At 36.3% G+C, this 10892-nt stretch overlaps 1 protein-coding gene across 1 annotated transcript; it reads left to right on the forward strand.

The window, feature by feature from the left end:
* The first annotated feature begins 102 nt into the window (after positions 1-102).
* LOC131792831 (P2X purinoceptor 4) lies at positions 103-8047 on the forward strand. Its single transcript, XM_059110237.2, has 12 exons — positions 103-418; positions 1855-2029; positions 3104-3251; positions 3539-3662; positions 4251-4334; positions 4491-4632; positions 5531-5616; positions 5953-5997; positions 6369-6459; positions 6684-6749; positions 7138-7242; positions 7528-8047. The coding sequence occupies exons 1-12, from the start codon at positions 285-287 to the stop codon at positions 7561-7563; spliced, it is 1236 nt and encodes a 411-aa protein (XP_058966220.1). The 5' UTR covers positions 103-284; the 3' UTR covers positions 7564-8047.
* Positions 8048-10892: the final 2845 nt, after the last annotated feature.

Here is a 10892-nt window from a genome sequence, read left to right on the forward strand (position 1 = left end):
CAACGTCCCCTTCAGAGAGATCTAGTGTACAAATCGATTCTATGTGGCCGTGCATCTGTTGAATAAAGATCGCAGATGACGTCACGATATGGCGAGAACGAAAAAATACGTGACACGAGGTACAGCCGTCAGTATGTCACTAATGCGCTTACTACAATTTAACATCTTCTGTGATATAACATGCTTCAGAATATAATTTTGGAACTGACAGCGTTGTCACATGTGACTGTTGTGTGACCCAATTACCCTACTAAGTAGCCAGGCCTCTAGCTTCTGGTTTCAAAATGGCTGGGCTTTGCAAGACACTTACCTCGGTTCTCTTCGAATACGACACGTCTAAAGTGGTTCACATTCAAAGTAAGACAATTGGAATCATCAACAGACTTATTCAACTCAGTATAATATGTTACGTCATCATGTAAGTGGCTGGTGAGATTTTTCTACAATTATACCTCGAGGTACTAACACACACTTGAAGTAAAGACATGTAGAAGTTTAATCGTTTTTCTACCCCTGTAATTTTGCACCTATTTGTTCTTGTACTCAGTTGTTCTCTTATCAAGATTAACAGTGCTTAGTATTGGTCTGGGGTATAATTAACTGTACACGATTATTCATTTTCATAAATGGTTATTTTATTGAACCTTTCGCGTAAATTTTGGTTCGCATGTTAGCTAGAGGAAAACTGGAAACTAATGGATGAAACTGGTTGCAAGAAAAACTACATCTGTTGCTCTGTCTAAGTCCGTACTGATCGACGGACTTTACATGTAGCTTCATTTTTTAATCAAAATGGAATCTGTTTAACAAACAGTGTTTAAGTGGCTTAAACACAAAGCTATTGGAGCTGATTTCTACTGTGTCTTCTGATCTGCAGAGCAGACATTTTTCTTAAAGCCTCTCAGCTGTTTACAGTGCTGATCTTTCGTTTTCATCAAACGAATTCATTAGCTTAGTGACCTGCCAAATGCTGTTTTCCCGTGCTGTCTTGTTTGTTACGCGTGATCCTTCGAAGCTCTTCGGTGTTTCGAAATATGGTAAAATACTTCTCTAGTAAATCGAAGTGCCCGTGTATGCTCAAATCGTGGTGATATAAATGTTGTGGTTCAATTTTATCCTTGGTTCAAATTTTCTTTTCCTTTGTTTCAAACTCATTATCATACATTACAATACCCAAAAAAAAAAGAAAAGAAAATTTGAACTAAGGATAAAATTGAACCACAACATACATACACTCACATACACATTCAAACTTATTATCATACATTACAATACCCAAAAACAAAAGAATGTAAAATTTGAACCAAGGATAAAATTGAACCACAACATAAACAAGTGCTAATAAATTGCACAGCACACAGTTACATTTTGCTCTGCAGTTTCTTTTTAACTCTTTGATTCCTAGGTGCAACAGCCAATCAATATGAGGCCCACTATGAGCCAAAAAGACCTCTAATCAAAGCTACAACAAAATTCTCGTATGTGATTGGGTATAACCAACTCAGTTTGAGGACTGATAGGACAGTAAATGCATCATGCTTGTAACTGAACAGTGTAATAGGACAGTTAACACATCATGCTTTTATAAGTGGACACATCATGAGGTAGTGCATTTCACCGAGTTAACTGTTATTGACCAAGCATTGACCTTACAATGTCAATGCTAGTGATGAGAACAAAGAAAAATAGCAATTGGGGGATTTTTAGTTGATCCATTGGCAAATTCTCCAAACTAACATCATGAGAATTGCATGGCAGAAAATAAGGAGAATTACTGATGAGATCTTGAGAGTGAAAGGGTTAAAACTGTTTTGGTATATTATGTCTTGAAACCATTTACTTTCAATCTTTCAGCTATGTTATAATCTATGAGAAAGGATACCAAGACACACAGAAACCTTACAGTTCTGTTACTACAAAAGTTAAAGGAGTATCGTCAACAAACTTGACACCTGAGTTGAATGATAGTTTTCCATTATACAATGGAATTCATGTGTGGGATTCAGCAGATTACATTGTTCCACCTGAGGTACAATTTAATTTGGATTTTCTTTGTTATTTTTGTCTTTCGTGGTTTTCTATTCCTGTTTTATTTCTCTGAAATAATGTTTGTTATATATAACATCTTTTGTCAGCTCTTGACTCAGAGTTTTTCTCTGAAATCTCCCAAGAAGTAGCTGTCTAATTAAACTTTTCAATACATTTATATCAGCACTATGATAAACATACTTTATTTGGTGATTTGACAAAGCTTCACTCAGCCAGCCCAGAAAATGTTATTTGAAATTTTATAAAACTACAGACATTGGGTGGTTGGGATACATGATATCGTTGGAGAATAAGAACCACTATAGACCTAAAGTTAGGGCACTGGACTCTGGGCAGTAAGGACCTAGTTTTAGACTTGCCCAGGTCTTCAAGTTGGGTTGTGGGGAAGACACTTAACTCTAAAAGTGCCTCTCTCCACCCAGAAATATAAAAGTGTACTGTTGAACTGTGAGGGGAATCAGACAAAATGCTGATGCATAACTGGTAATCAACCAGTATCCCATCATGAGGGGAGGGGGGGAACAGTGATACTCCTGGCCACTTAATGCTATAGAAATCAGGATGCACTCTGGTTGGATGGGCCAGTTGGCTCCAGTACAGACTGAACTTTTTTGTTTTATATCCTTGAAGCTAGAGGATAGAAGGCCCAATTTCTCTTGCCCAACTTTGTATTATTTTTGAATGATATAAAGTAATTGCAGTGTCTTTTGGAATTCATTAGTCCGTTATTCTGTCATTCTGGCAAGAAGGAAGTACATACCAGCACAATGTAAAGCCTGCAGTGAAAACATGTACTGTACATGAAAATGGTCTTCTACTACTCTATTTTTATAACCCTAATCATTTTAAATTTGATCTATGTGGTTGAAATTTATTCTCTCCTTAAAACTTTTCTGTTTGATTTTTGGCATCTTTTCACATGCATCATGACAATCTCAAACAAAAAAAAAATTAAAAGGCAGACTAGTTTGGCAAATTTTAAACCAAGAACACTTAAAAACCACAACAAAATAATGTAAAATTTTCAGTGAGAGATACAGATCTTATTTTACAGGAAAACGGTGCTTTCTTTGTGATGACAAACATGATCATCACTCCAGATCAGTCACAGGGTGCTTGCCCAGAAGATCCTGACCTTACAGATGTCAAATGTTACAATGACAGTGACTGTGAAGCTATGGAACCCACCCACTATGGACATGGTGAGTTTTTTCTATGCTATCTCAGATAGCTGTGTTCTCTGTTATTTTCCATGTATGTTTTTTTTCTAATATGAACACTAAAGAAAATTACAGTAATTAACTTACCGTCAGAAGAATGGGCATGTCCACACAGTGATTATTCAATTAGGTTTTTATCTTATTTGTTACTATTTTAGGAATTTTTAAAGCTAAGGATAAATGTCACACCACCTTCAAAGTTAACATGCTGACACTGAATATATTCAGAATCACAAATAATCTTTCATTTTCCATTGTTCACTTGTCAGGAATCAAGACTGGGCGATGTGTAAAAGCAGACAGAGGTGATAAACCTCATTTGAAAGTGTGTGAGATCTATGCCTGGTGTCCTGTGGAAATAGATGAATTACCTATGCAACACTTCAACCTCAGGTTAGCTACTGTGGCAGTTATATGATTGACACATTTTTGTATAACAGTTAAACACAGAGGACAATCTTCTTCAACCTTGGGTAAATGACTATGGCAGTCATATCATTGACACATTTTTAAATATCAATCAAGTACAGTGAACTCTTTCTGAATGGAACTAAGAGTCTATGCTTGAAGATGTCTATCATAAGAAAACTTACACAGTAAGAAAATGACTTAAGAATGCAGATGGCTCAGATCATCTCCAAGACAGTTTCATTGGGGTAACTTCAATTTGGTGTTGAAAGCAATTCGTGAGTGAGGTGCTTTTTGCTCAGCTCTTTGACCCCAAGAGTGACTAGCATCTAGTTTCTCCCTTGGTGAAATATCACCACTGAATCACACATTAATGTCAAGAGGATAAAGGAAAGGATTAACGACTAATTGGATAAAGGGCTTATTCTGTATGGGAGCCAGAGGGCTAAAGTTTAGCCCCCAGAACCCTGAAACAAAAGATCTGAGTTGGGGGCATTGAAATACTTCAGCTTTTAATTAATTTTTGTCTCTTCTGTTTACTGATTGTAATTCTGCATGTTTTTCTCGTTATAGCCCAGGAGTTCCACTTTTGGAAACCGAGAACTTCACGGTTTTGATAAAAAATAGTGTTCAGTTTCCAAAATTTAATAAATCAAGGTAAGTGCAGTTGGCCATAGGCAAGATTTTCTAATACGCAGCTCAACCATGTGCCCCTTCTATTTTTATTCATGCCATATGTCCCTATAAACACCTCTGAATGGATGAATCCAGTAGCAGGTGTATATTCTGGTCTTGTTCTTTTTTACTTAACAGACGAAACATTCCATCTGATCGTGATCCATCATATCTAAAGAAGTGCACCTATGACCCTGTTAAAGATCCCTACTGCCCCATCATCAAACTAGGAACCATTGTCAAAGAAGCTGGGGAAGACTACAAGACTCTAGCTTATAAGGTAAATTTTTTCATGATTGTCATCATCATCATTGCTTTTCATACTGATAGGCTAAATAAGTTGCTCTAACCCCCTTTCCTCGGCTTCATGTCTTTGACTGCTTTTTATGCATGTCACCCTTCATATCTCCTCTCTGCATATATTCTCTGTATTGAGTTTGTTTTCAGTCTCCCTACTGCGAGACAAAAAAATCTCTACAATAGATATTAATTTTAGACACTGTTGCCAGATTTTAGACATGATTGTTTGAATTTAGACACAAGTGTTCAGTTTTAGACTCTTTTGTCTAATTTTAGATGCAATTGTCTGATATTGGACACTAATATCAGATTTTGGATGTCAGTGTCAGATTTTGGACACTAACATGTAGTGTCTAATGTTAAACAAAAGTGGCAGATTTTAAACAGTACTGTCACATTTTAGACACTATTGTTGGATTTTAGACACTAGTGTCCAATTTTAGACACAAGCATCTGATGTTAGACACCAGTGTCCGAATTTAGGCATAAGTGTTTGATTTAAGACTCCAGTTTCTGATTTCAGAATCTGGTGTCAAATTTTAGACTCTAGTTTCCAACTTCAGATATTGTTGTCCAATTTCGGATGCAAGTGTCCAATTTTAGACTTTGGTGTCTAATTTTAGATGCTGATGTTTGATTTTAGACACTTGTGTCTGATTTTAGACACTTGTGTCTGATTTTAGACACAAGTGTCCAATGTTAGACACAAGTGTCCGATTTTAGACACTAGTGTCTGATTTTAGGTACTAGTGCTTGATTTTAGACAATAGTGTCTAATTTTATTATGGTGTCCAATTTTAGACATTCGTGTCCGTGTTTTGACAAAATTAGGGCAGTTAAAATTTTACTGACATGTTCAACTCTGTCTCTGTCTTCAGGGAGGTGTTATGGGCATTATTATCAACTGGGACTGTGACTTTGATCCTTTAACTTATTCTTGTGAGCCAAAATATTCCTTTAGAAGGTAAAGAAGACACTGTTTTAGATAATGTTTTATAATGCAGTTAAATGCAATTTAACAGAGTTAACAAGAAAGAGCATTAGTGTTCTCTGATAGTCAGGGGTTTTTGCATATGCCCATGCGTCAGTATTCCACACGCTCTTTGTTTGAGGCATTCTTGCGTGTGCTTTGAGAAAAAAATATTAATTATGGGATTACCAATTGATCCAATGCCAAATTCTCCAAACAAACATGATGAGAATTATTTGGCAGACAGTAAGGAGAATTGGTAGTTAAAGGGTTAAGCTTATGATTGGTTCTCTCTCTTTTTCATCATTATTCCCCTTTATCTTTTCCTAGACTAGATGATGTAGAGGCACCAATTGCACCAGGATATAACTTCAGGTAATTGTCAATAAGATGTTTTTAGTCCACTTTCTCTCCTCAGATTATGAGTTGTAATAATTTGTAGTGAACAGCAGGTTCATAGGCAAAAACATTTAGAACAGGGTTACACTCTAATTCATTATTGAAATTTGTTAGGCATGGCAACTTCTCTTTTATCATTACTGTCACATTTCCTTGAGAGGGGGTCACAAACAATTGAGGCTCTCTTGGTTCCCCTTCCCTTATGTAAACTCTTTCACTGTTAAATTTTGGTAAAAAAGACGAGTTATTGGACACTTCTTATAAAATGAACAATGTGCTGTAGATTTAGTGGTATCAGGTGAAAGATTGTCTCCTAAATGACACATTGATTATTCTTTTCAAACCAGGTTTGCCAGATATTATGACAAAGATGGAAAACTACACAGAACACTGTTCAAAGCTTATGGTATCCGCTATGTAGTATTGGTCTATGGTCAGGTAAGTTACCACATGTATACGATAGATATACCAACCCCTTTTTGTTTTGCATTTGGCAACAATATACTGGTTTCCCTAGACTTAAAAGTAACTGCATGCTTTAGTTGTGACTTCTGATTATTCAATGATTGTGAAATAATTACATTTGTAATAACTGGTGCTTTTTATTGTGCTCTGATTTGAGTAAATACTAAGTAAATAAAAAAAACTTTTGTTTCTTCTAGGGTGGTCAGTTCAGTGTTGTCCCTTTGTTTCTGAATTTGGGTTCTGGTCTTGCCCTTCTGGGAATTGTAAGTTAACAAGCTTGGGTAATTCTGCAGTTGTTAGAAGCTGAAATTTATTTTTTTCTTTTTTCCATTTCTATTGACTTAAAATAGCGACACAGTGCCAAGGAAGGAGTAGTTATGAATGAGATCTGGATGATAGACACAGATCTCTTCATGGAATCTTTGTGGATTTTCTTTGTAGTAATTCATATGATTTATATGCAACTGGGTTTTCTTACACTCCATAACTGACCTAATTATGGAGGTTGATTGTCGATTATAGTTCATTATGTGTATTATTCAGAGAATGAATCTTACATGAATTGTTTGCCAATATCTTGTTATAGCTTATGGCGACTGTATCCTGTGATAACCCATTTTACCTATTGGAATTGCTGTTGCTTTCTTACAGGCGACAGTGTTGTGTGATATTGTTGTTCTCTACTTTGTGAAACGAAAGACATACTACAGGTCGAAAAAATACCAAGTTGTGAATGATCCAGATGATGATGATGAGGTAAATAAGAAAATCTCTCTTATCAACCTACCTTATGCGCCTACTCTGTGTTTAGAAGTGTTGCCAATACAAGTATGCGCCGCTAAGTATCAGTAAGTTCGTATACTTAAATTGCCTAGAGTGGTTTTCTATCAGATTGCTTCAGTTTAACTAATCATAGTATAACACAACCCATCATAGCAAGGTTTACGTTGTTGACACTGTGTTTAGCTTTGTAAGATTGTTTTACTTTCTATCATAGATTGTGGATTATGGTTAATGTATTTCACCTGGTCTTCTTTGCAGAGAGGACATTTGCTTTATACTGACGAAAAGAAATAGCGAGAGGAGGGTGCGCTAGGATATTCTAATTATAGACTTCATTTCATATTTTACACGAGGCAGCTTTAGCCTATCTCTAGATCCAACTTCAGTCAAAAAGCCTCGTTCAATGAAATGGATCAATCTAGTTCTCCTATCTTGGAGGGGGGGGGGTCCAAACTTTGAAATTTAGACTTTTTATAGCGACTCTCTTAGTATAAAAAAGAAACTTAAGAGAGTGTGAATGGTATTATCACATGTATCACCATGAAGGCCCTTAGTTGTCCTAGAGTATTTATTAAACAAGAAGTAAAAATTATTCCCTCCATTGAAGGCTCATCAAAATTGGCGAGAGGTATTTGAAAACTTAAGTTTGTCCGAAGCATGTTTTTTTCAAGAAAAAAAAAAACAAAGAAATCAAAGGGAAGGAAGTAAACTAATTATAGTATAGATTTTGTAATGATTAAATCAATACAGACTGTATTAGAGATATCTTAGAATAAAGTTTTGCCTTTTTATGATTTAAAATTATTGCTCACGATATTTTTAGATCTTTTGGATTTGTTACTAAGGAATCTAACTGGAGTTAAGACTCCCGTCGACCCTTATCTTTTTGTTCGTTATGGGTACCTGACAATATTTTCTACTCTCTTTGTATACTGGAGTTACTTTTTTAAAGGAGCTTTCTGAAAGGAAAATTCAATTAACATAAAATATCAAATGAAGCAACGATCTCCACCGGAGCACCAGCAATTTAAGCAATTACAGAAATAGGCCTGTAAAAAACTCATGCATCAACCTTATTCGTACCCATGCCCCTCAGGTACTAGTTGAGCGCCACTACCAAGTGAGTTACGAAGCGACACCTTAAAGGCAGGGGACATTTCAAAGGGTTTTACTTTCCCTTGTAGGATCTTGAATGTGGGAAGTTAAGGAATTAGGCAACAAGTCGCAAATATAACTTTTAATTCGAAGATGTCGACAACTTTTCGAAGTCTTGAAATTCCTAAGCAGTAAAGCGGGGTAAACTCAAGAAGAAGTTCTCATATGTCTCCTCAACGATTGACAAGTACGACAAACCCCCTTCATTAGACACACCCACAACAACGCTTCTGGGATTTTTTCGAGCTTCCGTTACAACAGTACAGTTTGTTATGTTTAAGATAACGTTGGTTTTGAAATCTGTCAAAATTTCAAAAGAGAGAACGCGTTAAAAAATTATTCCGTTTTCTACAGAGAATTAAATATGCAGTGCTAGCTTTTTCACGATCACTAGAGGTCCAGGATGGACTGCCAACTGATCTGAATTGCAAAATCTTTCCTCGTTATTATTCATGATTTTCTCTCACTTGCACGTGTTACTGAGACGTTGCTCGGGTGTGGAAAGTTCTGTGGCCGTTTAGGTCTTCTTACTTTGGTTTACAATCTTCAGGATTAATGAAAACTTTTCTGAGGACACAAAGGCTTCTATAATGGCCACGCAAAATCCTACCGAAGGCAACTTCGGCGAAAGGTCGCAAATTGTGCAATGGCATCGGAACATGATGCCGTACAAGATGACAACCAAAATGGTGGACTTGTGCTTCCTTGCTTTTCAAGGTAACAAGCAGGTTTTATTGTGATACGGTGAGTTTGATAATGGTTTTCCACGTAAACTTAAACTAATCCTACTGTTTTTTCCTCAACAAAATATCTGGAGTCGACGTGGAAAAGAACATGAAATATGGCAATCAAAGAGAGCTCCTGGAATCGGTGAGTAGAAATTTTCGATGCTTAAGAAGGCCTTTGGTCTGTAGTTCTGTTACAGGACTCTTGTTGATGCGGTTACAACAGTGATAATGTAGATAGCTCGTGTTAAGATCAAAAAATCAAAACAGAGATGTAAAAGACTGTCAAAGATTTTGTTTAATGATCATTCCATTCCTTAAATCCACTGATAACCTTTTGTGCTCAGCTGACTCTCATGACGATTTTCAAGATATTTTCAAACAAAACGCCACCTTTAGGTAGTCTTTCATAGGTACAACCCTGTGTTTCCTGTTATACTTTGGGAATTTTCCTACATTTCAATTTCAAACAGGGAAACAAAGACTGATTACAATATGTTATGAAAGCAATTTTGTCGTCTCGTGAAATGTACTCAGAAAAATCAGTAAATGGCAAATCATACTTCATGCGTTTGATCAGTGATGTGACCGATGCCCTCGCAAAATTATATATCCTATTAAAACCAGGATTTTGTGCAACTGTCTTCGACTATTGGACTTCATTTTCGACTGCTCCTTTCCTAAGTTTATTGATAATCTTGATACTTCAATGCTCAAGCTGGCTGAGTTTAATAGCAATCTTTGGACACATTTCAACCAATATCACCGCATTTCTTCATTAGAATTCTTAGTCCACACGAGGAGGGGGATTTTTCCCTACATTTAAATGCACGTCTTCTCTTCCTTACCGAATTCTGATGATAGATACGATTTACGATTATTTGTTCAAAATTAAGATCGTGTCAGTGAACGTAGACAGTCTCAATCATCGGTTGCAACGAAAACGAAGACCCCCGAAAGCTAAGACCTGAGACCTGAAAACGAAGACCCCTTTATTTATTCATTCAGTATGATCTTATCATGGTTTCTCTCCGGAAATATCCAGAATCAAAGACCAGTTTTACATGTACTCCCTTTAAATCTGCTCATTTGTTCCTACCGAACGAAGCGCCAGTGAGAACCGTGTGAGAATTGTTGGATTCTTGTTTTCTTGTTGATTCCCAAATGGCTTTTATCAATCTTTGAGTGTGGTACTGCAATGGAACTGTTCCAAGCTGAACCAATGTAAAATGAAAATTGGAGGAAAAGACATCGTTTCTAGCGGAGATCAAAGTAGAACTCGATCGATTATGGTCTGTTTTAGATCGTCTGAAGCCTGGTAAACAAGATCGATCGTGCTTGTTCAAAGATTCCACTCTTACATACGGAGTGAGCCTATAAATAACCACATCTAGCATTTTCTTGGTTTTAATTTGTAAGTAATGTCGGGGTAACGGCCTGTATAAGAAAGCTTTGCAAAGTTTTCATTTCAACTGCCGAGCCCAGTTCATTTAAATGAAATTTAACAAAATCAAACACAATTATACCAGCAGCAATTTTCTTCCATACAAACTTCAAAATAATTTAAACAGAACTTTTAAGATACATACTGAAAATTAAAAATCGGTGTTGGCGACCACACACAAACACCGTTGCTAACAGATCACGGAAAACACATCACAGATTTATTTAGAGGTCATTTTTATGGTCCTAGAATTAATACGAGGCAAATAACGATGTTTTGCAAGCCACAACCTTTACATC

The sequence above is a fragment of the Pocillopora verrucosa genome, chromosome 2 (genome assembly GCF_036669915.1).
Source record: "Pocillopora verrucosa isolate sample1 chromosome 2, ASM3666991v2, whole genome shotgun sequence".
Lineage (NCBI taxonomy): Eukaryota > Metazoa > Cnidaria > Anthozoa > Scleractinia > Pocilloporidae > Pocillopora > Pocillopora verrucosa.

Bases quoted from the DNA above. Each gene is read 5' to 3' on its own strand.
- LOC131792831 (XM_059110237.2), top strand. From the start codon at position 285: ATGGCTGGGCTTTGCAAGACACTTACCTCGGTTCTCTTCGAATACGAC. The intron at 3,252-3,538 runs GTGAGTTTTTTC...TTCACTTGTCAG, and splicing joins ACCCACCCACTATGGACATG to GAATCAAGACTGGGCGATGT. The intron at 6,750-7,137 runs GTAAGTTAACAA...GCTTTCTTACAG, and splicing joins GTCTTGCCCTTCTGGGAATT to GCGACAGTGTTGTGTGATAT.